The 27,839-nt window shown below is 44.4% G+C and overlaps 1 protein-coding gene across 3 annotated transcripts; it reads left to right on the top strand.

Moving 5' to 3' along the window:
* The first annotated feature begins 76 nt into the window (after nt 1–76).
* On the top strand, nt 77–24,932 carry NMNAT1 (nicotinamide nucleotide adenylyltransferase 1). Of its 3 annotated transcripts, none has more exons than XM_047083480.1 (6): nt 77–170; nt 1,089–1,210; nt 19,178–19,348; nt 21,289–21,472; nt 23,957–24,099; nt 24,443–24,932. In XM_047083480.1, the coding sequence occupies exons 3-6, from the start codon at nt 19,234–19,236 to the stop codon at nt 24,841–24,843; spliced, it is 843 nt and encodes a 280-aa protein (XP_046939436.1). In that variant the 5' UTR covers nt 77–170; nt 1,089–1,210; nt 19,178–19,233; the 3' UTR covers nt 24,844–24,932. The 3 variants fall into 3 exon arrangements, with proteins under 3 accessions (XP_046939436.1, XP_046939438.1, XP_046939437.1); XM_047083481.1 differs by lacking the exon at nt 77–170 and adding an exon at nt 208–407; XM_047083482.1 differs by lacking the exon at nt 24,443–24,932 and having other exon boundaries at nt 21,289–21,481; nt 23,957–24,044.
* The last annotated feature ends 2,907 nt before the right edge of the window (nt 24,933–27,839 follow it).

The raw sequence follows: 27,839 nt of genomic DNA, 5'->3' as shown, positions 1-27,839 counted from the left end.
AGGGTCCGGACCGGGCGGACGCTCGCAGTAGGAGCACTTCCGCCAGACGCATACACTTCCGGCCCCCAGGAGCCAATGAGGATGCGGGCGCGGGTGTTTCCCTTTCTGGCGTCCGGGTTGCGGGTCCTCTCCGGGAGGATTCGGGCCGGTCGACCCTGAGGACGTGCGTGGTAAGCCCCCTGGCTGGAGCCCTTGAGAAACCAGGCTTTAGGGGAGGCAGCCCGGGACTCTTTTTGTCGCACGCCGAGGGGAGTTCAAGATGGCGGGGTCTTTGAGGGGCAGGTATAACGGTCCTCGAGGCAAGGTCACACTCAAGCTTGGGGCAAGGAGTCTTGCCCCTTCATTCTTTCCATCTTAACGTGGAACCAAAAGACTCGCTAAATGTTCCTCTGGCCCCCTCTGAACAGGTAAAAATAAATAAGCGAGTAAAGTAAGTAAAGTCAGTCAGTCAATCAATCAGTCCTTTTCTAGAGGCTTGTGTTTGGCGGAGGTGGGTGGAGGGCGGAGGAGAAAGTTCTCCATTCTGGAGGACTTCTGTTTCCTCCGAAATCCCTTTTCCGCTGTAAAGGCTAGACCCATCTTCCCAGAAGCGGATTGACACGTCCCTTGAGGACACTACTCACTCTTGGGCAACAAGTTAAAAGTTACTGATAAAACTGGGCGGAAACCATTTTCTGGTGTTCCCAGCCCTTCTCCTTGAGTCCGTGGTCCCCAAGACCACATCAGGGTTGACGGCAAAATTGTTGCAGAGGTGTTGCCTTTAAAACTTTGGGTTTTTTAAAAAAATTAATTTATTTTTTTGAGAGAGCGTGCGAGAGAATCCCAAGCAGGCTCCATGCTGTCAGCGCGGAGCCTGATTTGGGGCTCGATCTTGGGAACGGAACTGTGGGATTATGACCTCTACTAAATCAAGAGACGATGGCTTAACCAACTGAGCCCTCCAGGTCCCCCCCTCCCCCAAGGGTGTTGTCTTTAAAGCTATTCCAGCTACACCAAACAGAGGTTACCATAGAATCCTACCAGAATGAATTACTTCTGCCAGTTCTAATTGTAGAATTTCCTACTTATTACCATAAATTGCTTTTCAGAGTTACAATTTGGATGTGAAATCACTGTTCCAGCCCAACTGAAGACTGTTGACGCAGTTGGAATGGTTCCCATAACCTACCTTGCAAAAACGCTTCAGGTTCACAGAATTTCCTTTGTGAAAGTAAGTGACTGTTACATTAATGCAATTATCTCTGATTTTCGATACGTTCATTGAGTGACGCGGAGCTCTCGGAGACAAATAGGATCAGTGCCAAACAAAACAAAACTGAAAAATATTCTTTGTTTCCCAGATTGAGGAACTTGCTAAATAAACATTTGCTCATTGTGTACTTCCCCTAATTTTGATGATGACGATGATGATGATAGGGTGTTCTGTTCAGGCATTTGTGTTGGTCTGAGTATAAGTGGTGGCGGTAGCTGTGGAGGAAGGGCCTCCCCTGATCATGCACTGTGCTTACCTGCTCCTCTTTCTCAGTGACTTGATTTGACTTAGCACTTCTGTGCTGACGGTGTTCTTTGGGTTCTTGTTTAGGGCGAATGGATAATGAAAAACGTTCCTAGAGCATAAGAGAATTTGGTTTGGGTCCCAGTTGTCAAACAAAAATAGAATCCAGGTTTTGGAGGGGGGTGGGGAGGGAAGAGAAGAAATTGTAAAAAAAAAAAAAAAAAAAAGGATAACATGTTAGGTTGGTAGTTACCGGAGAGAGCATTGGGGGAAATAACCTCAGAGTTGGGAGTCATAACTGGGAAATACTATTTGGCAACTGCAGGAGTTTAGGACATTTTAACTTGGACTTGGGATGGGAGCCCAGAGAGGATGGTTTGCTCCAACTAGGTAGGAAAAATGCTGGGGCAGGTGAAACTCGAGTGGCTTAACAAGAAGTACATGAGCCAAAGGCTCTCTGAACATGTGGACCTCTTTTAAACGTCTACCAGTAGATAGCTTGTACTGTGGTCAATTTTGTGACATAGTTAAGAGCATGAATTTTGTTTTTTAAATTTTAGAGAAAGAGACAGACAGAGCGGGGGAGGGGCAGAGAGAGAGGGAGACCGGGAATCTGAAGACTCCATGCTCTGAGCTGTCAGCACAGAGCCTGATGCAGGGCTTGAACCCACAAACCATGAGATCATGACCTGAGCCAAAGTTGGCTGCTCAACGAACTCAGCCACCTAGGTGCCCCAGTTTGTTTGTTTTTTTCTTTTTTTTTTTTTTAAATTTTTTTTTTTCAACGTTTATTTATTTTTGGGACAGAGAGACACAGAGCATGAACGGGGGAGGGGCAGAGAGAGAGGGAGACACAGAATCGGAAACATGCTCCAGGCTCTGAGCCATCAGCCCAGAGCCCGACGCGGGGCTCGAACTCACGGACCACGAGATCGTGACCTGGCTGATGTCGGACGCTTAACCGACTGCGCCACCCAGGCGCCCCTGTTTTTTTCTTTAACTTTAAATGAGCAATGATAGATGTCAAAGTCAAGGGGTTTTTTACTTTTTTTTTTTCAATGCAAGCTCTACACCCAATGTGGGGCTCAAACCCATAACCCTAGGATCAAGAGTTGCACACTCTAGGGGGTCTGACTTCGGCTCAGGTCATGATCTCACGGTTTGTGGGTTCGAGCCCTGTGTTGGGCTCTGTGCTGACAGCTCAGAACCTGGAGCCTGCTTTGGATTCTGTGTCTCCCTCTCTTTCTGCCTGTCCCCTGCTCATGCTCTGTCTCTCTCATTAATTAATTTATTAATGTTATTAATAAATAAACGTTAAAAAAAATTTTTTTTTTTTAAAGTTGCACACTCTACTGACTGAACCAGCCAGGCACCCCTGGTATTTTTTTACATACTAAATTTAATGAGTTTAGTGCTTACTGGTTTTATTTATTTATTTATTTATTTATTTATTTATTTATTGTTAAAGTTTATTTATTTAAGTAATCTTAAATTTTTTTTTTTTTCAACGTTTATTTATTTTTGGGACAGAGAGAGACAGAGCATGAATGGGGGAGGGGCAGAGAGAGAGGGAGACACAGAATCGGAAACAGGCTCCAGGCTCTGAGCCATCAGCCCAGAGCCTGACGCGGGGCTCGAACTCACGGACCGCGAGATCGTGACCTGGCTGAAGTCGGACGCCCAACCGACTGCGCCACCCAGGCGCCCCTTAAGTAATCTTTACATCCAACATGGGGCTCAAACTCATGACCCCAAGACCAAGAGTTGCATGCTCCCCCGACAGACCCAGCCAGGTGCCCCTAATACTTATTTTTAGCTTCTCAAACTTCCCATGACATCCTCCCAGGAAGCTGCTCATATGTACACATAACCTACATTCTGCTTATACATTCAGGGATGTTATATTCCTGAAGCCAGGCTCCAGAATAAGAACCCCAAAACAAAGCATTCCCCATAAAAATAGGTGCTCAACAGAAGATACTTCGCTTCTGAGCCAACATAGGTCATAGAGAATTTCCTTAGTCTGTGAGGTGGTTGTCTAAACTGTGCAGCAGCTAAAAGGTAGCACAGTTTCAGAATATTTCATAAATTTTACTCATATCAGAAAGAGCATAATTTATATTTCATACAGTATTAGTAGCATGAAATAAATGTTTCTTAATGAAATTAACTCATGAAACCAGGTTTGGTTTTGGGGGTAATAAAACCATTAAAGTAAATGAAAATTCAGTTTTATACGTTATGGGTTAGTTAAAACACTGTTTTAAATTATGCTTCAAGTTATGTTTATCAGTTAAGAAATGTGATTTTGGGGCTCCTGGGTGGCTCAGTTGGTTGGGCATCCGACTTCAGCCCAGGTTGTGATCTCACGATTTGTGGGTTTGAGCCCTGCCTGCTGACAGCTCAGAGCCTGGAGCCTGCTTCAGATTCTGTGACTCCCTCTCTCTGCCCCTCCCCCACCCGTTCTCTGTCTCTCAAAAATAAACATTAAAAAAAAAAAAAAGAAACGTGATTTTACTTTCTGAAGTTAGGAATGTTGCATAACTTCAAGATACAGAAATAGGGGCGCCTGGCTGTCTCAGTCAGAAGAGCACATGGCTCTTAATTGTGAGTTCGAGCCCCATGTTGGGTGTAGAGATTACTGAAATTAATAAAAACTTGAAGGAAGGAAGGAAGGAAAGAAAGAAAGAATACAAAGCAGCCTTGGTCTTAAGCAGCCTCTTGTATTTAGAAACAGTCAGTTAAAATTTTCCCAACAGTGGGGCACCTGGGTGGCTCAGTCAGTTAAGCGTCTGCCTCTTGATTTCAGCTCAGGTGATGATCTCATGGTTTTGTGAGTTCGAGCCCCATGTTGGGCTCTGTGCACTGATCATGAGGAGCCTGCTTGGGATTCTCACTCTCCCTCTCTCTCTCTCTCTCTGCCCCTCCCCCACTCATGCTCTCTCTGTTTCTCTCAAAATAAATAAACTTAAATGTTCCAAATAGTGAAAAATAATTGGATTCTGAATATATTTTGAAGATGGAGCCATTAGGATTTCCCAATGGGGTGTGAGGGGCAAAAAGGCATTAAAGATAGTTTAGAGTACTTGGTCTTAGCAACTGGAAGGATGGAGCTGTCATTACCTGAAGTTTTCAGGTAGATCAGGTTTGGGGGGTGGGATAAGACAGATCAAAAAAAAAAAAGGAAATTCCAATACAAATATTATTTGAGGTATATTGATGTTTATCTGATATGTTAATATTTGGTTAATGAAGTCAGGAGAACATAAAAGTTTATGTTACTTAAAAATTTTTTTCATGTCTATTTTTGTGAGAGAGAGAGAGAGGAAGGGAGCTCGAATGGGAGAGGGGCAGAGAGCGAGGAAGACACAGAATCTGAAGCAGGTTCTGGGCTCCCAGCTGTCAGCGCAGAGCCTGATGAGGGGCTCGAACTGTGAGATCATGACCTGAGCTGAAGTCGGATGCTTAACCAACTGAGTCACCCAGGCGCTCCTAGGTTGTGTTACTTTTAAAAAGTTTGTGTCAATCATAGTAAGAATTATTTCAGGGGCTTTCATGGTTAATGTATGGGTTACTCAGGTTTCTTTTTTTTCTCCAAGTTTTTATTTAAATTCCAGCTAGTAAACATACATATTTGGTTTGTTTCTGAGGTATATATGTTTGTTAGTTTGTTTTATTTATTTATTTTTTTAAGTAAGCTCTACACCCAATGTTGGGCTTGAACTCACAACCCCAAGATGCAGAGTCACATGCTCTACACCAACTGAACCAGCCAGGCGCCTGAGAATTTGGAGAATTTTTTTGTATTTTTTGTTTTTTAAAGTAATCTCTATGCTTAATGTGGGGCTCAAATTCACAACCTGGAGATTGGGAGTTGCATGCTCTACAGACTAAGCCAGTCAGGCGCCCCCGTCAAGCTTCTAATTCCTAAGTTTCAACACTAGGTTTGGAATTTGGAAAGCACTCAGAAATGTCAGCATGTTGGATGGATAGTGTGTTTGTTAGGTAACTTCGCCTCCAGCAGGGGCCACCTGAATAGAGAAACAGGTGGAAACAGTCATTCCCACTTGTGAAGGTCTGTGCCTGTCATAGATGTGTTGGGAGATGTTTATATTGAATTTGATCCTCCTACCAATAGATAGTTCTTTTCCTCAAGAAATAGAGTTGTGTCTCCTTCCTAAAGATGTGGAGAGCATCTGTGATTAACTAGCTCCTACTAAGAAACCTCAGAATCTATGAATACACAGAAAAAGCAAGAAGACAAAAACCATCATGTAGGTCAATTGGCTATTTTCTCTAGACAACAATCGACTGTTGTGATGCAAAAGATTTTTGTAACCCGTGGGGAGGAGATTGTGGTTAGTTTTATTCTAAAATTTCCCACTACGTTTTTAAAGAACAATAAATTGTTCAAATACACAATGTGAATCACTGTTTTTTTGAAACCAAACCTTTGTGAGGTTTTTAGGTTTTGTTTTTTTTGTTTTTTTTTTGAGAGTGCTCGCAAGTGAGTGAGGGGCAGAGAGAGAGAGAGAGAGCTAGAGGGAGAGAGAAGCGGGGCTCACCCGAAGCAGGGCTCATGTTCACCCGAAGTAGGGCTCGAGCTCACCCGATGTGGGACTCCACCTGACACACTGTGAGATCATGACCTGAGCCGAAGTCAGATGCTTAACGGACCGAGCTAGCCAGGTGCCTGAAACTAAACCTTTGTTCATTGCTAAGATTCACATTTTCCTTCTTCCTTTTCAGTGCTTATTTCTATAGCAGCTATCCAGCTGATGACAATATTTTCATGAAATAAAAAAGGAGATTCAGAGAGAGTAATGATCTTGAAAGAACGTCCTTATTTGGGGTGAATTTGGTCGTGGTGTCAATCTGGTGATTTGGGTTGAACTGTTCCTTTTTATCCATTGTCCGTACTAATTAATACTTAAAGACAACTTTCTTTCAGATGACTGGTTTTGGTGTGCTTCCTGTTGTCTTAGCTGTGATGTCAGCTGACCACTTCACTCAGGAGTAGCAGGGTAGGAGCTGACCTGTTCCCGGGCAGCTGTCAGTTGGTGGGGCTGCTGAGACAGGCCTGGCCTGCCGACGACCTCTGTGGGAGGCGGGAGACCAGCAGGCCTCAAATGCCAACATCAGACCGTTGATGTAGCGCCTGGTCGTGCACGGGTCCCACTGCCCAGCCAGGTCAGCCCCAGGCCCGAGAAAAGTACTGCAGGATGAAGAAGGGGATCTAATTAAATGGAGTGGAAACCACATGAAAAAGGATGGCATTTTATTTCCCTTCTAACCCTCTGTGCTTCCTCTTTACTTTGCTTTTCTAATTACTGTGCTTCTTGGAGCTCTGGCTTTAGGAGGAACTGGGCGTCTCTTACAACAGGACAGCCCTGCCTGAGCATTTACTGCCTTGAAGGACTGCTAAGCCTTTGACAAGGACAGGTTGCTCGGGAAGTTTTGCTCACCTGTGGAAACCAAGCTGCCCACCGACAGCAGCACAGACAAGTAGTAAAGTTCAGGGGTTGTTTTTTCCTGTATTTGGGAGGAGAAAAGCACTGTGAGGAATACTTGTCTTTTAACTGGAACCCCTATTTACAGTGTTTTTGCCAAAAGGATTTAAACAATGGCCCCAGCTTAGCAGGAGATGGAAGGCTTGCTGCATACTTTGCAAAATGCAGTCCAACAGCTCCACTCTTCAGCGGTAGCTCAACTTTTTTTTTTTTCTTTTTAGTCTAATACAGTAGAATTTATCCGCAAAAAGAAAAATCTCTCCTGGAATTTTTTATTTATTTATTTTTTAACGTTTGCTTATTTTTGAGAGAGAAACAGAACATAAGCAGGGGAGGGGCCGAGAGAGAGATGGAGAGAGAGAGAGAGAGAGATGGAGACAGAATCTGATGCAGACTCCAGGATCTTGAGATGTCAGCACAGAGCCTGATGCGGGGCTCGAACTCAGGAACCATGAGATCATGACCTGAGCCAAAGTCAGGCGCTTAACCAGCTGAACCACCCAGGCGCCCCTCTCCTGGAATTTTTAAACTTTCCCTGGTGAATTGTTTTAACTGTGGCACGTGTCTAATTAAGAATTCTGTCTCTATATACCTCTATTTTTACTGTGAGTAGAAAATATTGAAGACTAATGGTGTATTATGTACAGTCAAGCTTTCAGATTAAGATGAGCCTTTAGAAATTCAGTACTTAAAAACATACACAGTCAGTTGCCAAAACTGTTAACACCATGGTATAGACTCCTTCACTGAAGGATCCCACACCAAATACAGCAAACATCCTCTCGAGTGCCTGTGGGACGGGCTCCATCTGCGTAAACAGCACAGTAAAACCTAAAAGGACATCAGAGCAGCATCGATTTACTAGGTTTAATTATCTCTGAAATACATTTTTTTTTTTAAGTTTATTTATTTTGAGAGAGACAGAGAAATTGTGAGCGGGGGAGGGCGGAGAAAGAGGGAGAATCACCAGCAGGCTCCGCATTATCAGTGCAGAGGCTTTTGCAGGGCTCGAACTCCCTTACCGTGAGTCATGACCTGGGTGGAAATCAGGAGTCTGACGCGAAACTGACTGAGCCACCCAGGCGGCCCCCAGAAATGCATTCTTGAATGCATGCCTAAACAGTGTATGTTTCCTCGCTTCCCTCCTGTGGGACTCATGCTCAAAACCCAGCCAGGCTAAGGTTTTCCTTTAATATGGGTTGTGTTCTTAATATTGGTGGTGTTGGTAATAGGAACTATGACTGTTTTGTTTAACGATTCCTGTTATCTCATTTAAGCCTTAGCAAAACGAAGCAGGTAATTTATCTCCGGGTTACAGATGAGGTGGGGGGAGCTCAGAGAGGTTAAGTAACTTGTTGTGGAGTGCATGTTTCAACTGGCCTCCCTCTGTCTCCAAAGCCAGCGCTTGCCACCATTACCTGCGTCGTCCCCTCTTGTGGAGCTGCGATTCAGTGGGAGACTCTAGAGCAGTTAGAGCAGTGCCTGAGGCCTTCGGTAACGATTTTTTCATTAAAGTTTAGGGACAATGCCTGGCTGGCTCAGTCAATGGAGCATGCAGCTCTTGATCTCAGGGTTTGAGTTCGAGATTCATATTGGATCTAGAGATTATTTAAATGGATAAAAACCTTTAAAAAAATGTAGGCATAGTTTTTATTTAAATTACACATCACTCGGGGCGCCTGGGTGGCTCAGTCGGTTAAGCGTCCGACTTCGGCTCAGGTCACGATCTCACGGTCCGTGAGTTCGAGCCCCACATCAGGCTCTGTGCTGACTGCTCAGAGCCTGGAGCCTGTTTCAGATTCTGTGTCTCCCTCTTTCTCTGACCCTCCCCCGTTCATGCTCTCTCTCTCTGTCTCAAAAATAAATAAATGTTAAAAAAAAAATTACACATCAGTCTTCTAAGCACACACACAGGCAAAGATAATCGAAATGTATTAAGACATTCCTAAAACTCCACATTTCAGAGTCCACTGCTTCTCTATTACTTTTTTATTTCAAGTTGTTGAGGTCCGTGTTCTTCTACACGGTATCGTCTCCAGTTTAGTAACCGTTTATTAAATGAGTAAATGAATCTAGTAATTTTTATAGCTAAAGAATTTTATAACACCAACACAAAATGTTTGCATTTCACTTAATTCGGTTTCATACTCAAAGGTTAGGACCACCAGAAGGACAACCTTCTCCAGAAGGTTGCTAAGGAACTTTAAAAATTTCCTTCACCTGAATTTTAAAATTTTTTTTTTTAAATTTTTTTTTCAACGTTTATTTATTTTTGGGACAGAGAGAGACAGAGCATGAACGGGGGAGGGGCAGAGAGAGAGGCAGACACAGAATCGGAAGCAAGCTCCAGGCTCTGAGCCATCAGCCCAGAGCCTGACGCGGGGCTCGAACTCACGGACCGCGAGATCGTGACCTGGCTGAAGTCGGACGCTTAACCGACTGCGCCACCCAGGCGCCCCCCTTCACCTGAATTTTAAACGTGAATTTTTTTCTTAAGTTTCAGTCTGTGAGCTCCTGAAGAGCAGGAAGTCCCATCTTCCCCATTTTTATCTCAGCGGTGTCTGACAGACAGTAGGCACGTAATAAGTGCTTGATGAATGTACACTTACCAATTGTGAAGAAAGTAAAGATGATATTACCAACCAGGTTGGTAAGGAGAGGTTGCCCGCAGTATCGGGAAGATCTGGGTCTAAAATCAATACACAGGGTCATACATTAATTTATCAATTATTGGAAGAATTTCACCCTGTAAGCATGATACCAGAAGGCACTAACCCTTGAATTCTAATCTTAATTCTGGCCCTGGGTTCATTTGGTTCCAGGCAACTCCCTTTTATTAACTGCAAATTAACGCTGCTAAATAGCTTACTGGTAATATTGAGAGTTGTTAATATTTCTGATCGGTGGACAAATAATGTTTACTATCTTTCTAATTCATGTTAACTTGATATTTCGGTGGAAAATATCAAGAAGATAGTTTGTGGGAATTCTGGCCTTCTGGAGTAAGGAAGTTGGTCTAACTGCACACAAAACTCCTAGGACCTAAGTTGGAAAATTTGAATTAGGCTAATTCCAGGGAGTGTCACAGTTCCCATTTCCGTTTTGTCCCTTTTGTGGATTCTCAGTCTTCAGATTATTTCAGACTTTCCACATGTTTAGAGCTGCAGTTTTTTATTCTGAATGTATCGGGTTGCATTTATTTCATTTGTCCAGTGAGAGTTATTAGCTGACTGACCTTTTCCGCAAGACTAATGTCCAACATAGAATCTGAAATAAGGTATCAAGTCATAATCTGGTCACGTATATCTATGTCGCCCTCGGCCCTGCAGACGTTAGCTCATGCTAGGCTGTTGAGACTGGGCTCTAGGGAATCCATAAGTGGCAACATTGGTGCCCTTGTTGTCTCCCATCTAACAGCTTCTTGTACTAAAAGAAGGAAGTGTTAAAACTCGATCTGCCCAAATCCCAACTGTTCTGTTCATATTGAGATTTTTGACTTTTTCAAAGAGGTGAAGCAGGTGACCACCATTGATAACAGGGGCAAAAACATGGGTCAGGCTGCAGTTAAACTCATCACAGGAATGGCAGAGCGCACCAGAACCATCTCCAGAGGTCAGGCCCACATGCTGAGCTGCCCTGTGCTGGGGGTGGGGGGTGAAAACACTTACCTTAGCAGAACATACAGCTGGAGGACTAGAGCGGTGGTCCCAAACAAGAACACCGTCACTTGGCTGCGTGAGACACAGCGAGTTACGTTTTACATTACTTCTTTAGTGATCAAATGGCTTCAAGAAACCGAATTTAGGTTCTGTTTCATGACAGTGTCACATTAGACCACAGAGAGAAAGTTTTAAACATAACAAAGATGACTTGAGATCCATTCCATTTGAGCACAATTATGTCTAATAAAACTTCACGAAGATTAGCACTGCCATTTCCTGAACTCCTACTACGTAGCAGGCGCTGTGGATACTGGTCCCCAAGGGATCTTGAGAACCTTGGTTCCTTTACTGTGACTTGTAAGTTCATGCCTTAAGACAACTCACAGATAATAGTGAAAGTTAACATTCATCATGAGTAGACAAATGTGTCAAACATTTTTATTCACTTTTGTATTTAATATGCACAAAATCCAATGAGATAGGGACTCTGGTTCCCCATTTTATAAATGAGGAAACAGACTCAGAAAGACTAAGTGTCTTGTCCAAGGACAAACACCCAGTAGTGATAGAGCTAGAGTTTGGAGCCGGGTCTGAGAGTCCTGACCATGGCCCTGTGCTGTGCCAGCTGCTGCCTCCTGCCACCCGGTTCACATGGGGTGTAACCAATAAACAGAGTAAGCCGACCCACCCAGCTTCCACAACCAGATGAAGTCTGCTGTTTCTGCTCATTTTTGAAATTCTTTTGAAATTACATGTACTTACATGCAACATAAGATAGTGTAAGATAATATAAAATCCATGCATATGAGAATATCTTAATCTGAAAATAATAATACAAGATCCATGCATATAAGATCTTCCTCAGTAACTGATAGTTCTCTTTCTTTATCATAAGCTCTATTATTTACCTTGATTATTTTATTAATGAGGTTTAGCACTGAGGGACCTTAGGGTATCTGTAGAAATTAAATCTACCCAAAGACAAAGATTTATCCCTGTTGAAAGTATTAAAAAAAAATAGTCTCAAAATATACCCCAAGACTGTTTAAAGCAGTGAAACATTGTTACAACTAGAATACAGTTAGAGGCTTGATGGGACCTTTTTGAAAGGAATAGCATCTTTTTAGGGGTATAAATTCCAATCAGTTGACAAGTCAATGCATTAACATTCAGTCAACATAGATTTAATTATATTGAGCATTCTGAAATGTTACAAGATGGTTAACTTTTTCAATGTTAACATTGAAAAAACTGACTTAATGTTTACAAAATGTTTCATTAATGTTTACATCTCAGTATTTTTCAAACCTGAGAAAGTCACGGGGCGCCTGGGTAGCTGAGTCAGTTAAGCATCCAACTCTTGGTTTTGGCTCAGGTTGTGGTCTCATGGTTTCATGGGGTCGAGCCCCCTGTAGGGTTCTGTGCTGGCAGCACTGAGCCTGCTTGGGATTCTCTCTCCCTCTCTGCCCCTCCGCCTCTCACACTGTGTCTGTCTCTTTCAAAATAAATAAACTTTAAAAAAATTTAAGAAAGTATTATACATCAGCTGTATTTCAGTTTTTTTAAAGAAAAATGGGATTTGAAAATTGAAAGTAAATTTTAGTTCAATGTCAAGACTGTCTCAGGAAGAAATGAGTTTTTTGCTATAGCAAGCTGGGGAGGGACACTTACAGCCTGAGCCGGTGTGATCTCGGCAGCCAGCAGTGCAGGTGGTAGGCTGTGTGGGCCAGACAGAAGTGAATCATGGGGATGCTGGTCCTTGAGCACCTGGAGCAAAGCAAGGAGGATCCAGAACGGCCCTGTTAGAGCTTCCAAACTACTCCCATTTGTCACCAGCTTGTCCCCTTTCCCTACCCACATATTCTGGTACCTTGCAGCGATACAGAGGAAGTACTTTTCCTTGGAGAGGGACGGATCCTTGTTTTTTTAAACACCCTGGGCTATAGTGGAGGCTGACTGTAACTTAATTCTTCAGTGGTTTTAAAGGTCTAGAGTCTAGTGTGAGCTCAAGTTGTCTGTGTTCATGATGAATTAATAGAACTGAGCTGGATATTTGAGATAGGTTGTGAATGTGACCAGAGAGAAAGCTTCCTTTAGCTAAGAGATCAGCTTGCTCCAGCCCCTTCCCCAGCCTTTCCCCCGAGGGGGGTGGGGAGACTGGAAACCTGAGTGCATCCCCAAGGTTGGGGAGGAGCTCTAAGCTCTTTGTTCTGTCCTTCCCTGAACAGCAGACAGCTCCTTGGGGACCCAAACCTCCCCTTAGAGCTTTATTGTTCTTCCCGCCCACAGCTCAATCTCCCATGGGGAGTGGTGTCTGAAACTTGAGGTGGGCGGGGCTGGAACTGACAGGCTCTCATTGATCATGCTCAGAAGCTGGCAGGATACCCTGATTTCCCTGTGGGCCCTGTCGGGCATGTCGTAGTCACCACCACCCCAATAACCACAGGCACTCTGTATGGGAATTGGGGGGTAGGGATGGGAGGGGTGGGAACAAGCCTCAAGTGAACCCTGGTATCATCCTTGAGCTGATAATTGAAAGGTAGGACATTTAAATCATTCTTGTAAATTAACTCATTTTTTAAAATGCTGTGTGGAGCATTACCGACCCTTCTCTCTTTATTTCTTATCAACAATTAGCAGTGTCCCTGTGACCCCTACCACTATGCTTTGTTGGGAGAAAGCCTCAAATGTTTATTGAATAAATGTTTATTTCCATTCTCACTGACTATTTAAATTGAGGGACTCATAACTTTGTAACTGGCCTTCCAGTCCCATGACTTGTAACTGGTCTTGTTCTGCCCCTTCCAGTTAATCCCACAGCATCACCATCATCAGTGTTGTCACTTCCCTCCCAAGTAACAGCTGCCGGTTATTTTAGCACTGTTCTAGGGAATATGCAAGCACGTTGCCATGTGTTAGTCTCAGAATTAATCCTCACGGTGACTGAAATTGGTTGTCATTATCCCTGTTTTACAGATATGGAAACTTAAGACTTGTAATTAAGTGATTTGGTTAAGCTGATAAAATCAATTAAGGTTGTAAGTCTCCATGTCTTATTATTTTTCTCAAACATTGTTTGTGTAGAACCGTGTTGTAACTCTGTTGCTCAGAAACCTTCAAAGGTTCCCATTGCCTAAGGGGTTAACATGCACTTTCCTCATCTCCTCAACCAGGAGGGCTTATTTCCAAACTACACAGCTCTGGTTTAATGCCTCCCCCCCCACCACCACCTTTTTTTATTTATTTCTTTTGAAAGAAAGAGAGGAGAGAGAGAATCCCAAGCAGGCTCCATGCTATCAGCACAGAGCCCAACTCAGGGCTCGATCTCAAACCATGAGATCATGACCTGAGCTGAAATCAAGAGTCAGTGAGGGACGCCCGGTGGCTCAGTCAGTTAAGCGTCTGACTTCGGCTCAGGTCACGATTTCATGGTTTGTGAGTTTGAGCCCCGCGTTGGGCTCTGTGCTGACCGCTCGGAACCTGGAGTCTGCTTCGGATTCTGTATCTCTCTTTCTCTCTGTTCCTCCTCAGCTCACACTCTGTCTCTCTCTCGCCTACAAAAATGAATAAACATTTAAAAAAAAAAAAAAAGTCACGCGGCACCTGGGTGGCTCAGTCGGTTAAGCATTTGACTTCGGCTCAGGTCATGATCTCATGGTTCGTGGGTTTGAGCCCCGCACTGGGCTCTGTGCTGACAGCTCGGAGCCTGGAGCCTGCTTCTGATTCTGTGTGTCCCTCTCTCTCTGCCCCTCCTCTGCTCACGCTGTCTCTCTCTGTCTCTCAAAAATAAATAAATGTAAAAAAAAAAATTTTTTTTTAAAAGTCAGATGTTCAACCTACTGAGCCACCCAGGTCTCCCATTTTTCTTTTGATGAGTGAGCCTAGGAATCAGGAATCAAGTGGCCCTGAGTCTGCCACTCACTGGCTTTGTCCAATGAGAGCATAGAATCTGAGCAAAAGTGACTTGGTTACCCTGGCACTTGGGTCTAGACATTGTTGAGCTATAAATCAGTGGTCCTGACACAGGTTGTTTGAGCACTGGGAAGTCTTGGAAGTGCACAGCGAGGTATATGACAGCCTCTATTTCCAGTTCATTTTCAACCCACTGTTGATCTCAGATGTTTGTAATACTGAAAAGTTAGAAAAACGTAAATGTCCAGTGGTGGAAGATTAACTAGAAAAACGAAATATCTAACAATAGCTTATTTTTTGGAACCAGCTAAATGACTTTGGCCAAATTTGTTTTTGGTGGGGAGGCTTGAATGATAGGTGTGTGAACGCATTTTATCCATTGAAAAGTATCATACAGCTGTGTGTTTGTTATCTTTCATTGTATTTCTACGTTAATTGGAAAAATACTCCAGCCTGTATAGGTAATTCCCCCAAAGTTCCCCACATGCTTCTAGCAATTTGGCATCATTGGAATTATATTTATAAGCTCTCAGAATGATTCTTTTGAAACATAATTTGGATGTATAAATATTTTTTAGAGATGCCTGGGTGGCGTCAGTTAAGCGTGCGGCTCTTGGTTTCGGCTCGGGTCATGAGCTCACGGTTCGTGAGTTCAAATTCTGCTTGGGGCTCCGTGCTGACAGTGCAGAGCCTGCTTGGGATTCTCTTTCACTCCCTTGCTCTCTGTCCCTCCCCATTCGTGCGTATGCACTCTCTCAAAATAAATGAATAAACTTAAAAAAATATTTTTTTAAATTTTACAATAACAAAACTATTTTTTGATAGTTATTAAGCAGTTTATCAAAAAACCCAAAACTGAGTGATTTGAGTTTAAGAGATTTGAAGGCTCACTGTGTTGGGGAGCAAGAACTCCTGTGTTCTCAGAAGTCTTTCTAGCTGGACTAAGAATCAGAGTGACATGAGAGGGGTTGAGAGGAATAAAACAACTGTAACAGGTGTACATATGGGGGATCCACATGGACACGGGAATTCCAAAGTCAGGCAACATGAGGTCTGTATGTCACTCTGAAGTCAGAAAGGGTGGGGGTCTGTGTTTTCAGAGGAGAGTAATGCGCTTTGTGGGGCGATAAAAACATGTTTGGTAATTAGACATTTGCCCTGCTATACAGATGGGCCACTTAGATAAAATTTATCTCCGCTAATAACCCTTATTCTGAGAAAGACCTCCAATTTAGATTCTTCTGTGTTCTTAAGGGAGGGGCAGAAGTTTCTCTTGAGCCCACAGGGTTCTCAATACCTTCTGCTCAAAATAATCCACATGCCAAACTGGCACATTCTGAACCTCTTCAGCTGACTCCCAGCACAATGAATGAAAAAGACCCCCACTAAGACACAACATTGTGGTATTTCAGATTCAGAGCATTGGGGATAAGGAAAACATCCTACAAATCTTCCAAAAAGAAAAAAGGTATGTAAAAAAGGAAAAGAATCAGAATGGCATTAGACTTTCAGCAGTAGTGTGGTATGCTAGGAGACAATGAAGAAATGCATTCATAATTTTAAAAGAAAATAATTTCAACTTGCTTTTTTCTCAACTAAGCCGTTCATCTCTGAAGGAAGGATAAAGACATAACCAAACTTATTTCCCATGTACCTTTTATTATGAAGCTACTTGAGGATACATTCTAGAAAAATCAGGACATAAACCAAGAAAGACATGATGCGGTCCTCAGAAATAGGGGATCTGACTCAGAAGAGAGATGAAAAAGGTTTCAGAATGATAGCCGTACAAAGGACTAGAGACTTTCAGTCCACATTAGAGAATGAGTTCCGGGAGAAAAACCCTCCAGGAAAAAAACCAGAGTCAATAGAGTAATAATGTTTGGTTGAACCATTTGAAATTCATGTTTTTGTAGATTAAAAAGAGTTGAACTATAGCGACATTATGTGCAGCATTAATAGTAGCTACATTCACAGTGTGTTTATTTCTTGTCAAAAGCAGTTGCGTGTATTGTCTCGCTTAATCCTCATGATGGTCACAAGGTAGGTACTGTTATTTTCTCTATTTTAAGACTGAGAAAACCGGGACAAAGGAAGATTAGGTTAAGGTCAGGTTGTCCTGGGTCATCCAGCCCATGTAGGTGATTTCTATGCAGGCAGTCTGGTTTCAGAGCATAGGTTGCTTCCCGCCCCCCCCCCCGCCCCCCATAATGTCTCTAATAATGTCTCTGCCCAACGTGGGGCTTGAACTCGTGACCCGGAGATCAAGAGTTGCATGCTCTACCAAGTGAGCCAGCCAGGTGCCCCACAGAGCACAGGTTCTTAACTGTTGTGCTATAACAGACAGGAGATTAGAGGATACTGTTCTGTGGAATCCGGCCGGTCCCAGGGGCGAGACCTGCAGCACTGACTGCCAGGTTACCATACAGTGAAGCCCATTGTACATGGGTCCTACTCACCCACTCAGAACTTCCTATCAGCTCTTGTTGAAAGAAACTGAAAATGTATCATTCATGTTGGTAGAGAGATAAGAGAATGCATTGGTGAAAGAACAGAACACCATAAAAAGGAACATTTAGAGGACAAAGGTCTTTTTTTTCCTCTAAGTTTACTTATTTATTTTGAGAGAGAGAGAGCACAAGCAGGTGAGGGGCAGAGAGAGAAAGAGAACCCCAAGCAGGCCCCACATTGTCAGCACGGAGCCCGACACGGGTCTCAACCCCACAAACCGTGAGATCACGACCTGAGCAGAAATCAGGAGTCGGACGCTTAACCGACTGAGCTACCCTGACGCCCCTAGAGGACAAAGGTCTTTAAAATGAAGGCTATAATAGCAGAACTGAAAATCAGCTCAACAGATGGAGGATGGAGTTGAGAATATCTAGAAATTAGAGCTTAAAGGAAAGAGGGAAAAGAAAAGAAAATGAGAAGACCAATCCAGCTGCCTCAGCTCCAAATAATAGCCATTTCCAAAGAGAACAAAGAAAACGGAAGGCAGAATGTCATCATTCAAGGACCTTTCCCAGAACTGAAGTTTATGAGCCTCAAGTTTGAAAGGGTCTGCCCAGTGCCCCGCACAACAGATGAAAATAGAGTCACATAGAGGACATCGTTGTAAAATTTCGGAATGCTGGGGACAAAGAGAAGATCTCACAAGCTTCAGGGGAGGAAAAATGTAAGTCACATTCAAAGGATCCAGAATTGGGAGTGACTTTGGATTTATCGCTGTTAACACTGCAATCTACAAGCGATGCCTTCACAACTCTAGGAGAAGACGGCTTTCAACACAGACTAGAAACTATAGATAGATATACATGTAGAAGTTTGGGAACAGGCAGTGAGGGTGTGTGAGAGCTAATCCTCATGGATCATCATAGTAAACAGGTACTGTTTACTTTGGATAAATTTAGAAATAGCATTATAAGCACATAGTATAGAAATATGGTAGAATCTACCAGAAGAAATAGCTGAAAAAGTTAAAAGTGCTTGCTTTTAAGGGAGTTGCATAGAGGGTTTGGTGAGCAGGATGTGGCCAGACTGTTGGGTTTCATTATGGGCCTTTTGCTGCCTCGTAATTTCTGAATCTATCTGAGTTCAATAAAAGTTTAAATCTGTTGTCTTGTATTACTTCATTAGGGTTATAGAAGGATCAAATGGAATAATATGAAAAAAGGTTTGTAAATTGTAAACTGTTCCTGAGCTGAAAGTGATAATGTGATCATGTTGACTAAGAGGCCGACTACTGTCTTGAAGGGCAGGTTGTCAGGGAGTTCCATTTATGTGGTAGTTGATAACATCATTGTATCAGCTAACTGGAGCTACAGTAGGGCAGTCATAAAACTTCAGCAGCATGCACATTTCATTTTTGCTTATGAGTCTAGGGTCAGCTTGTGGGTTTGTTGATGTAAGCCAGGCTCAGCTGATCTCACCTGGGCTGTGTGTCTGAGCACGTCGTCTGCGGTTTGGCTGGTGCAGGATGGCCTCAGCCGCACAGCCAGTGGTTGGCTGTCAGCGGGGGCACCAGCTGTCTCCCGCGTGCTCTGTCCAGGAGGTTGGCCTCGGCTTGTTTTCATGGCAGAGGAGGGAGGCCAAAAGAGAGCAGAAGTGTGCAGACCTCAAAGGCCTGGGCTCAGAACTAGCACACTGTCCTAACTGCCACATTCTCTTGTCCGAAGCAAGTCACAAAGAGGGGGAAGGAGATTCCATCCCTTTCTGGCAGGAGCTGCAAATTCACAGTGAAAAGGAAGGGTGGAGAAATGGGGCTGTCCTTGTCATCGAAGCCAAATTTTTTTTAATTTTTTTTAACATTTATTTATTTTTTGAGACGGAGAGAGACAGAGCATGAACAGGGGAGGGACAGAGAGAGAGGGAGACACAGAATCTGAAGCAGGCTCCAGGCTCTGAGCGGTCAGCACAGAGCCCGACGCGGGGCTCGAACTCACGGACCGTGAGATCATGACCTGAGCCGAAGTTGGCCGCCTAACCGACTGAGCCACCCAGGTGCCCCGAAGCCAAATATTTTTATCCATTCACTTGGAATGGGAATGTGAAAGGCCACTAAAGACCTATAGCTGAACGTATGTTCTTTTCCTTTGCAGACAACGAGCAGGGTGTCCGAGTTTTCCATTTAGATCAACAACTTCAAATTCTTAGCATGGAGAATTCAGAGAAGACAGAAGTGGTTCTTCTTGCTTGTGGCTCCTTTAATCCTATCACCAACATGCACCTGAGGCTATTTGAGCTGGCCAAGGACTACATGAACGGAACAGGTAGGAACAGTAGCTAAAAGCAATAATAGGGTTCAGACCACTACCCCAAAATATGGCCCTTTGTCACGATGGACATTTTAAGCTGAAGCAGTTTGAAAAAATGGCAGAGGGGCGCCTGGGTGGCTCAGTCGGTTAAGCGTCCGACTTCAGCTCAGGTCACGATCTCACGGTCCGTGAGTTCGAGCCCCGCGTCGGGCTCTGGGCTGATGATGGCCCAGAGCCTGGAGCCTGCTTCCGATTCTGTGTCTCCCTCTCTCTCTGCCCCTCCCCCGTTCATGCTCTGCCTCTCTCTGTCTCAAAAATGAATAAACGTTAAAAAAATTTTAAAAAAATAAATAAAAAAAAAAAAAAGAAAAAATGGCAGAAACAGGAAGGTCACTCTGACCTCCTCCCCACCCTTCTCGGAAGCAGCTCAAAAAACCTTCACATGGGGGCGCCTGGGTGACTCAGTTAAGTATCCAACTCTTGGTTTCTGCTCAGGTCATGATCTCAGGGTTGTGGGATCGAGCCCTGCATTGGGCTCTGGGCTCTGTGCTGACAGCGTGGAGCCTGCTTGGGATTCTCTCTCTCTCTCTCTCTCTCTCTCTCTCTCTCTCTCCCCCTCTCTCTCCCTCTCTCTCTCTCTCTCTCTCCCCCCTCCCCCTCTCTCTCTGCCTCTTCCCCGCTTGTGCTCATTCTCACGCTCTCTCGAAATAAATAAATAAACTTAAAAAAAAACGCCAACCAACTAACCAAACAAACCTTCCTGTGGGAGGTGCCCTCCCTATACCGGGAGGAAAGGAGCATCCTTATTACTAAAGGCAAATCGATGCCTAGAAGAATCTAAACTAACAGGCCTTGCTAAATTTCCCTGAATTTTGTGAACGTACCTCAAACTCTTTGCCCTACCATTTTTCTCTACAACTGTCCACTCTTCACCAAACCTGACATAAAAATACCCAGGTTTAACTGTTATTTCCTTACGAAGGTACCACGTAACATAAGCCTTCTATTAAATAAATTTCTATGTTTTTCTTTGTCAGTTTAATTTTTATTTATTTTTTATTATTTTGTAATGTTTTTATTTATTTTGAGACAGAGACAACATGAGCAGGGGAGGGACAGAGAGAGGGGGAGACACAGAATCCGAAGCAAGCTCCCGGCTCGGAGCTGTCAGCATAGAGCCCGACGCAGGGCTCAGGCTCACGGACTGCGAGATCGTGACCTGAGCTGAAGTCGGACGCTCAACCGACTGAGCCACCCAGGCGCCCCATTGTGAGTTTAATTTTTAGACTCAGCCAGGGACCCAAGGAGGGTCAAGGAAAATGATTTTCTCCCCTACATAATATATGTTGTAATGTAAAGGATCATGCTATAGGCTGATAGATAGATGGACGCCTGGGTGCTTAAACTCACCAATAATCCTAATAATTGGGGAACGAAGATAAAAAACGAGGTCTAGTTTGCCCATCACATGGACAAAAATGTTCAAACTTGATAACGTCAAGTATCAGAAGTTGAGGAGAAATGGGCTCTCGTATACACTGTAGGTGAACAATACCAATTGATTAAGGCTTTTTACGAGGCAATTTGGCAATATCAAAATTTAGATTGTGTAGGGGGTGGGGAATTAGTGATGAATAGGGACAGAGTTTCAGTTGGAGAAGGTGCAAAAGTTCTGGAGACGGATGGTTGGATGGCTGCAGAGATGTGAATGTGCCTGATGTCCCTGAGCTGTACAATGAAGGCAGTCAACGTGGCGAATTTTATGTTATGCCTGTTTCACCTTGTTTATAAATGAGTGGATAGATGGATGGATGGATGGAAAGCAAGAAAGAGAACCTAAATCCCTTTTCTGAAACCCCAGGGGGCGGGACTCTGTTATAAAACCAGAGTGATGATAATCCTTCCTGTGTGTAAAATCTGACTTGTTACACCTCGCTTCAAATCTCTTTATCCAGGAAAATACAGAGTCATCAAAGGCGTCATCTCTCCCGTGGGCGATGCGTATAAGAAGAAAGGACTCATCTCTGCCCACCACCGAGTTATCATGGCAGAACTAGCCACCAAGAATTCAGAATGGGTGGAAGTTGACACCTGGGAAAGTCTTCAGAAGGACTGGGTAGAGACCTTGAAGGTGCTAAGGTATTCATGGTGAGGTCGGCTTTGTCAGTCCCGCGGGAATGGGCTGGGCCTTTTTGCCTTGTGTCAGTGTGGCCCGTGTCTGTGAATAGAACACGTTTGCAAACCGTGACCAGGGTGGGGAGGGCGTTTTCGTGGGCTGTGCTGTTCCTGCATAAGGTTACGTCTCAGGTGTGGGGTGTGGCGGCTCCTTAGCCTTTATGTCCTTCATCGTGTTGTTAGATGTTTGCGTGCTCGTTACTATTGCACCTCTGTGGGAGACAACATCCACGGAGAAGCCTGCCTGGCCTATCGGTGCCCCGAATGAGAAAGGCAAAATCATAAGAAGACATTGTTGTCGTTAATCTTCTTAAGTATAAAAGAGAGAGGCAGGTAGGGGCTCCTGGGTGGCTCAGTTGGTTAAGCGTCTGACTTTATGATCTCACTGCTCATGGATTCGAGCCCCACATCAGACACTGCTGATAGCTCAGAGCCTGGAGCCTGCTTCAGACTCTGCGTCTCCCTCTCTCTCTGCCTCTCTCTCTCTCTCTCTCTCTCTCTCTCAAAAATAAACATTAAAAAAAATTTTTTAAAAGAGAGAGGCAGGTAATTTAAACAAGAGAAGCCATTGTGCCTGGTTGTGGACAGTCCTGATTTTGGGTGTTGCTTCCATGACGGCATACTGGGTTTGTCCCAGATCGCTGTGCTCATACCTTAGAAACATTTCCCGTTAAGGATTCAGAAACTAGAGTGAGCAACGGCTAATTAATTATTACTTAATGTTCTGTTTCTGAAAAACCTTTCCATCTAATGTCAGTTCTTAGAGTTCTGAGCCTTCTGGTTCTGACCACATCAGTTAGGGTTTGGACAGGAAATAGAGACCACCCTGATTGTTTTAAGCAGAAAGGGATTTAGGTGCTCGTGCAGAAGTGTCAGAGGGCTGGAGGAGGGGAAGTCGGGTTTGTTTCAAGGTCATACCTCCTTTAGCTGCGGTGGCCATTCAGAAAGCGGTTCCTGTCCCTGCTCCCACAAATGCGGCTGTTAAGCTGTCCCAGTCTCCTGAAGTTGGTGACTGGACAGTGGAATACAGGATCTGGCCACTGTGCTCACTCCGTAAGAGGTTGCTTCTCAGGCTCCACGGCCCAGAAAGATGGCCTGTGCCTCCCGTCTTCCTTCCAGCTCTCTTGTGAGTGAACCCCATCGGTGGAATCTCTCTCACGTGAGAACCTCTGGGAGGTGTGTCCGGGGGAAGATAGGACACCAGGCCAGCAGAGGCTATCTGGCACAGCAGCTTATCAAGAGGAACAGCTTTTCAGACTTGGCAGGGAGAAGTCAGCCCTCTTCACTGGCCAGAAATTCTCCCGTCAGATACCAGCCTTCTGCATCCACGACCTTACCCAGCCCCCTCCCCGACAGCCTTGCTGTCCGTTACATATTAACGCAGCTGCTCAAGAGCGAAGGGAGTTAGGGGCACAGGACACACTTGGCTCCCCAGGTGTAGCTCATGTTGGGTAACCGCACGGTTGTAGAGCACTGGGCATCCTGCTGCCGATCCAGAACAAGGCTGCCCGTGAGTCCCGCCTGTGGTCCCTTCCTTCTAGGCTTCGGGCACTTGTCCTCTCTAGGACCTTATCCTTGGTGTTGTGGCTCTCCACTACTAGGTGAAGCCACACTCTTCAGTGGTCAAGAGTGTGGGCTCTGGAAGCAGACTGCTGGGGTTCAAGCACCGGCTCTGCTACCTATAAGCTAAGTGACCTTGGGCAAATTAGAGTTCTCTCTCAATGGGGATAATAAGCAGTTCTGATATAATGCTGGCAATAAGAGTTGCTTTACTTTTTTTTTTTTTTAAGTTTTATTTATTGAAGTAATCTCTACACCCAGCGTGGGGCTCAAACCCACAACTCCAAGATCAAGAGTCGCTTTTCCGACTGAGCCAGCCAGGTGCCCCAGTAGAGTTGCTTTACAAAAGCCAGAGCATTCACTCAGTCAGGTTGTTACTGAATGCCTCCTGCATCCCAGGGAGTCTGCCGAGAGCTGGAGTTACAGCTCTAAGCTTTCACTTCCCTCCATTATGGGAATAATAATAACAATAATGATATTTATGGCATGGGATGTTGGGAAGATTTCATCAAATGATCCATGCAAAGGACTTAGTGGAGTGCTTAGCACATAATAAATAACTAATGTTAACTCTTATTATTGTGACACACACATAAAGCTTAGAATAGTAATCGCTACCATCTGTTGTGTTCCCAGGATCTCCTTACTTTCTATGCCCGATAGCCAGTCCCCGGGCACTACTGGCCAGCCTCCACGCTGACCCGGAAGTACTGGGTGCTGGTCAGCATCCATTCTGACTGATAGGCCTTGGGTGTATCTGTGGTTTGCATGTTCTTAATATGACACAGCCTGGACCTTGGGCCAGAGGCTCTAAGCCATCTCCAGAGAGAGAGTTTTCTGGTTGAATGTTGTGAGAAGAGGATGTTCTACTGCTTTGTTGTTTTCTAGACACCATCAGGAGAAACTGGAGGCCAGTAGCTGTGATCACCAGCAGGACTCACCTAGGCTGGAGAGGCCTGGACGGAAAAGGAAGTGGGCTGAACAAAGACAAGATTTTGGTCAAAAGGAATTGCTAGAGCCAAAAACAAAAGGTCTGTATGTTTTATCAAGACTTACCGACTGGAGTGGATAAGATTCTAGTGCTGAGCGAGCCCCCTCTGTATTTTCATTTCATATTCAGGATGCTTGGCTGCCTGGAAAATGCCCCTTGTTAGTTTTGGGACCGGAGGGAGGGAAGGAGAGGAAGGAAAAGGCACCTTGAACTTACTTCTCCTGCAGCGGTCCTTAACTTTTGCAGTTCCTAGATCTCTTTTGAGAATCTGATTCGGATCAAAACTATGAACCCTCTAGCCAGAAAAACACATAGATGCATTCATTTTGACTCAGGGAGTTATTAGCAAAGAAGACCCTGAAGCTGTGTTTTCTTCTTCCCAGATGTGCCAAAAGTAAAGCTGCTGTGTGGGGCAGATTTATTGGAATCGTTCGGTGTTCCCAATCTGTGGAAGAGTGAGGATATCACCCGAATTGTAGGAGACTATGGGCTCATCTGTATTACTCGGGCTGGAAACGATGCTGAGAAATTCATCTACGAATCCGACACACTGTGGAAACACCGGAACAACATTCACCTGGTAAATGAATGGATCACCAATGACATCTCCTCCACAAAGATCCGGCGAGCCCTCAGAAGGGGCCAGAGTATTCGCTACTTGGTGCCAGACCTTGTCCGAGAGTATATCGAAAAGCATGACCTGTACAGCCCTGAGAGTGAGGAGAGGAATGTTGGGGTCATCCTGGCTCCCTTGCAGAAAAACACTGCAGAAGCTAACTCGTGATTCCTGCACTTTGGACTTGTCTGTTGGGAATGTGAAAGAGTCTGGGTGTTAGTGACTGGGAAGAAGAATCGTGATCCTGTTTCATAAACTAAAGCTTTTTATTTTTTTTTTTAAATTTTTTTTTTTTTTCAACGTTTTTTATTTATTTTTGGGACAGAGAGAGACAGAGCATGAACGGGGGAGGGGCAGAGAGAGAGGGAGACACAGAATCGGAAACAGGCTCCAGGCTCCGAGCCATCAGCCCAGAGCCCGACGCGGGGCTCGAACTCACGGACCGCGAGATCGTGACCTGGCTGAAGTCGGACGCTTAACCGACTGCGCCACCCAGGCGCCCCATAAACTAAAGCTTTTTAAAAGTTTGGTAAAAATCACCAGTAGATGAAAATATGGTTTGTCTTTTTTTTTTTTTTTAATGTAGTGCTTTAAAAAAAAAAAAAAAACATGTTTATTTGGAGAGAGAGCGAGCGGGAGAAGGTCAGAGAGAAAGAGGGAGAGAGAGAATCCCAAGCAGGCTCCTCACTGTCAGTGCAGAGCCCAACGTAGGGTTCGATTCTGTGAACTGTGAGATTATGACCTGAGCCAAATTAGGAATTGGATGCTCAACTGACTGAGCCACCCAGGCGCCCCCACATCTATCTTTTTATTGGAAATTGTCCAAATGGATGTTTTCAAGATGGTCTTTTTTTTTTTTTTTTTGAAAGAATGTACAAATCCTTTAATCTTTAAAACAAGGGATTAGCAGCACTAAAACCAGAAGACATTCAACTGTACTAACTACAAATAAGTCAGAAAGGACCTCTCTGGTCTACCACATAAGCGGAGCAAAGTGGGAAAGCAAGAGTCCATTTAAAATCTTAACTTCGGTTAGAAAGGGAATTAACATTTTATGCGTGCCCATTTCTAGGCATTCTTCACCGAGGGGGGCCAAGGAAACAATTCTTAAAGTAGTGATCGTGTAAAATGCACCGCTGATCGGTCATCTTCAGCTACGCAGGATACAGGTTGTGAATATGCCTGGCAGAAACCATGCTCACGATTCAGTCTCTCTGGCACACGTCAGAAATTGGCCACTTCAGCTCTGCCAAGACGCACCTCCCTGGAGCTTTACCTTTGGAGGCTGGGAGAAAGGTCCAGGCCCTCAGAGAGTCAGAAAGGTGCACAGGTGTTTCTGATGCCCACCAGAGGCAGAGAAACAGTCTGGGGAAGGGAATCGCATCCTGTTTCATAAACTAAAGCTTACAAGTTTGGTAAAAAATCAGTAGTAAATTAAAAGGTTGTACATTATGTGTGTTCTCTTAGCACGGCCTCTCGTGGCTCTGTCCGTCTGCCCTTTTGCCGTCTCTGCAGGAACAACTTCAGAGATGTTATCATGCTACCTGGAACAGAGAGGACCTCGGAGAACGAGGGATCCTGTTCAAGGGTTTTATTAAGTGTCCGTGCTCTTAGCCTTTCTTGACAGCTTAATAATCAAAAGATGAACGAAGGTCCTAAGAACAGAAATGCCTCACTGAGTCAGCTCAGCGGTCCTTCTGGCTCAGAATCTCAGAAGGGCACTCTGTGATCTCACTCTAAAATTCTCTGTTGAGTTTCTCAAGAGCCCCTCTGTTCCTGCTCTGGCCCGCCGTGAACCTGCCATGTGTGAATTTAAGCAGTAAAAGGGTCTACTTTCTTACACTTTTTCTCATCCTTTTGTCTGGATTTTAACCAAAGTAGAACTCCCAAATAATAATCGAAGTCATAGTTTCTATGTTACAAATGCAAGCTTGTTATATATAGTTTGATGCATTATGATTTTGTGGAAATTTTACCAATTGGTAAAGCAAAAAAGACTAGAAATAGCTTTTATAGAGTAGTTCCATGTTGCATGAAAATTATCCTGTGATAAAAAGTTCAATTTCTGATGCAAATACAATAATTTACCTTTTTTCAATTTATATTTTATACCTACACCATTCTAGATGAAGGATTAATAACGCTGCCAAAGAAAAATACAGCTGTGTGGTTGTACAGTCAAATCTGAATCCACAGTTCGAAAAGGGAAAATATTAAAGCTGGCGAACAAATAAAATCTTTAAAAGAAAAAAAGAGGGTGGGGGGAGTCCCTGGCTGGCTCAGCAGTCAGTAGAGCGTGTGACTCTTGATCTCAGGGTTGTAAGTTCGAGCCCCACGTTGGGTATAGAGATTACTTAAAATAGCATCTTTTTTTTAAAACGTTTATTTATTTTGAGAGAGAATCCCAAGCAGCCTACATACACGCTGCCAGCACAGAGCCCCACGCAAGCCTTGATCTCATGAACCATGAGATCGTGACCTGAGCTGAAATGAAGAGTTGGTTGCTTAACTAACTGAGCCACTCGGGCACCCCCCAAAAATAAAACCTTAAAGAAAAAACTGGCCAACGTACCCTACCGCTACTTATTCCTTTCTTTTCTTTTTTTTTTTTTTTTAAATTTTTTTTTCAACGTTTATTTATTTTTGGGACAGAGAGAGACAGAGCATGAACGGGGAAGGGGCAGAGAGAGAGGGAGACACAGAGTCGGAAACAGGCTCCAGGCTCTGAGCCATCAGCCCAGAGCCTGACGCGGGGCTCGAACTCCTGGACCGCGAGATCGTGACCTGGCTGAAGTTGGACGCTCAACCGACTGCGCCACCCAGGCGCCCCCTTTCTTTTCTATTTAAGTGAGAGAGGGCAAGGTGGAGGAGAGGAGCAGAGGGAGAGAAAGAGAATCCCAAGGTCCTCGCTCAGCATGGAGCCCATCGCAGGGATCAGTTCCACAATCCTGGGATCACAACCCACGCCAAAATCAAGAGCTGAACACTCAACCGACTAAGTCATCCAGCCGCCCCTGACTTATTCTTACTAAAGCCAACAGGCCAACTTCACAAAGACCTTGAGGGGTGCAGAGCCTGGCACCAGTAGGGTTCAGTCTCTCTCTGCTGAAGGAGTGGTGGGTTAGAATCTCAGACCACAGAGATGAAGGTCATTTCTTCCTCTC

Source organism: Lynx rufus, unplaced genomic scaffold (genome assembly GCF_022079265.1).
Source record: "Lynx rufus isolate CCGP_SWC_20201006 ecotype Redwood Valley unplaced genomic scaffold, mLynRuf1.p SCAF_2, whole genome shotgun sequence".
NCBI lineage: Eukaryota > Metazoa > Chordata > Mammalia > Carnivora > Felidae > Lynx > Lynx rufus.
The sequence above is the reverse complement of the archived record's forward strand: the minus strand, read 5'-3'. Positions and strand labels throughout refer to the sequence as shown.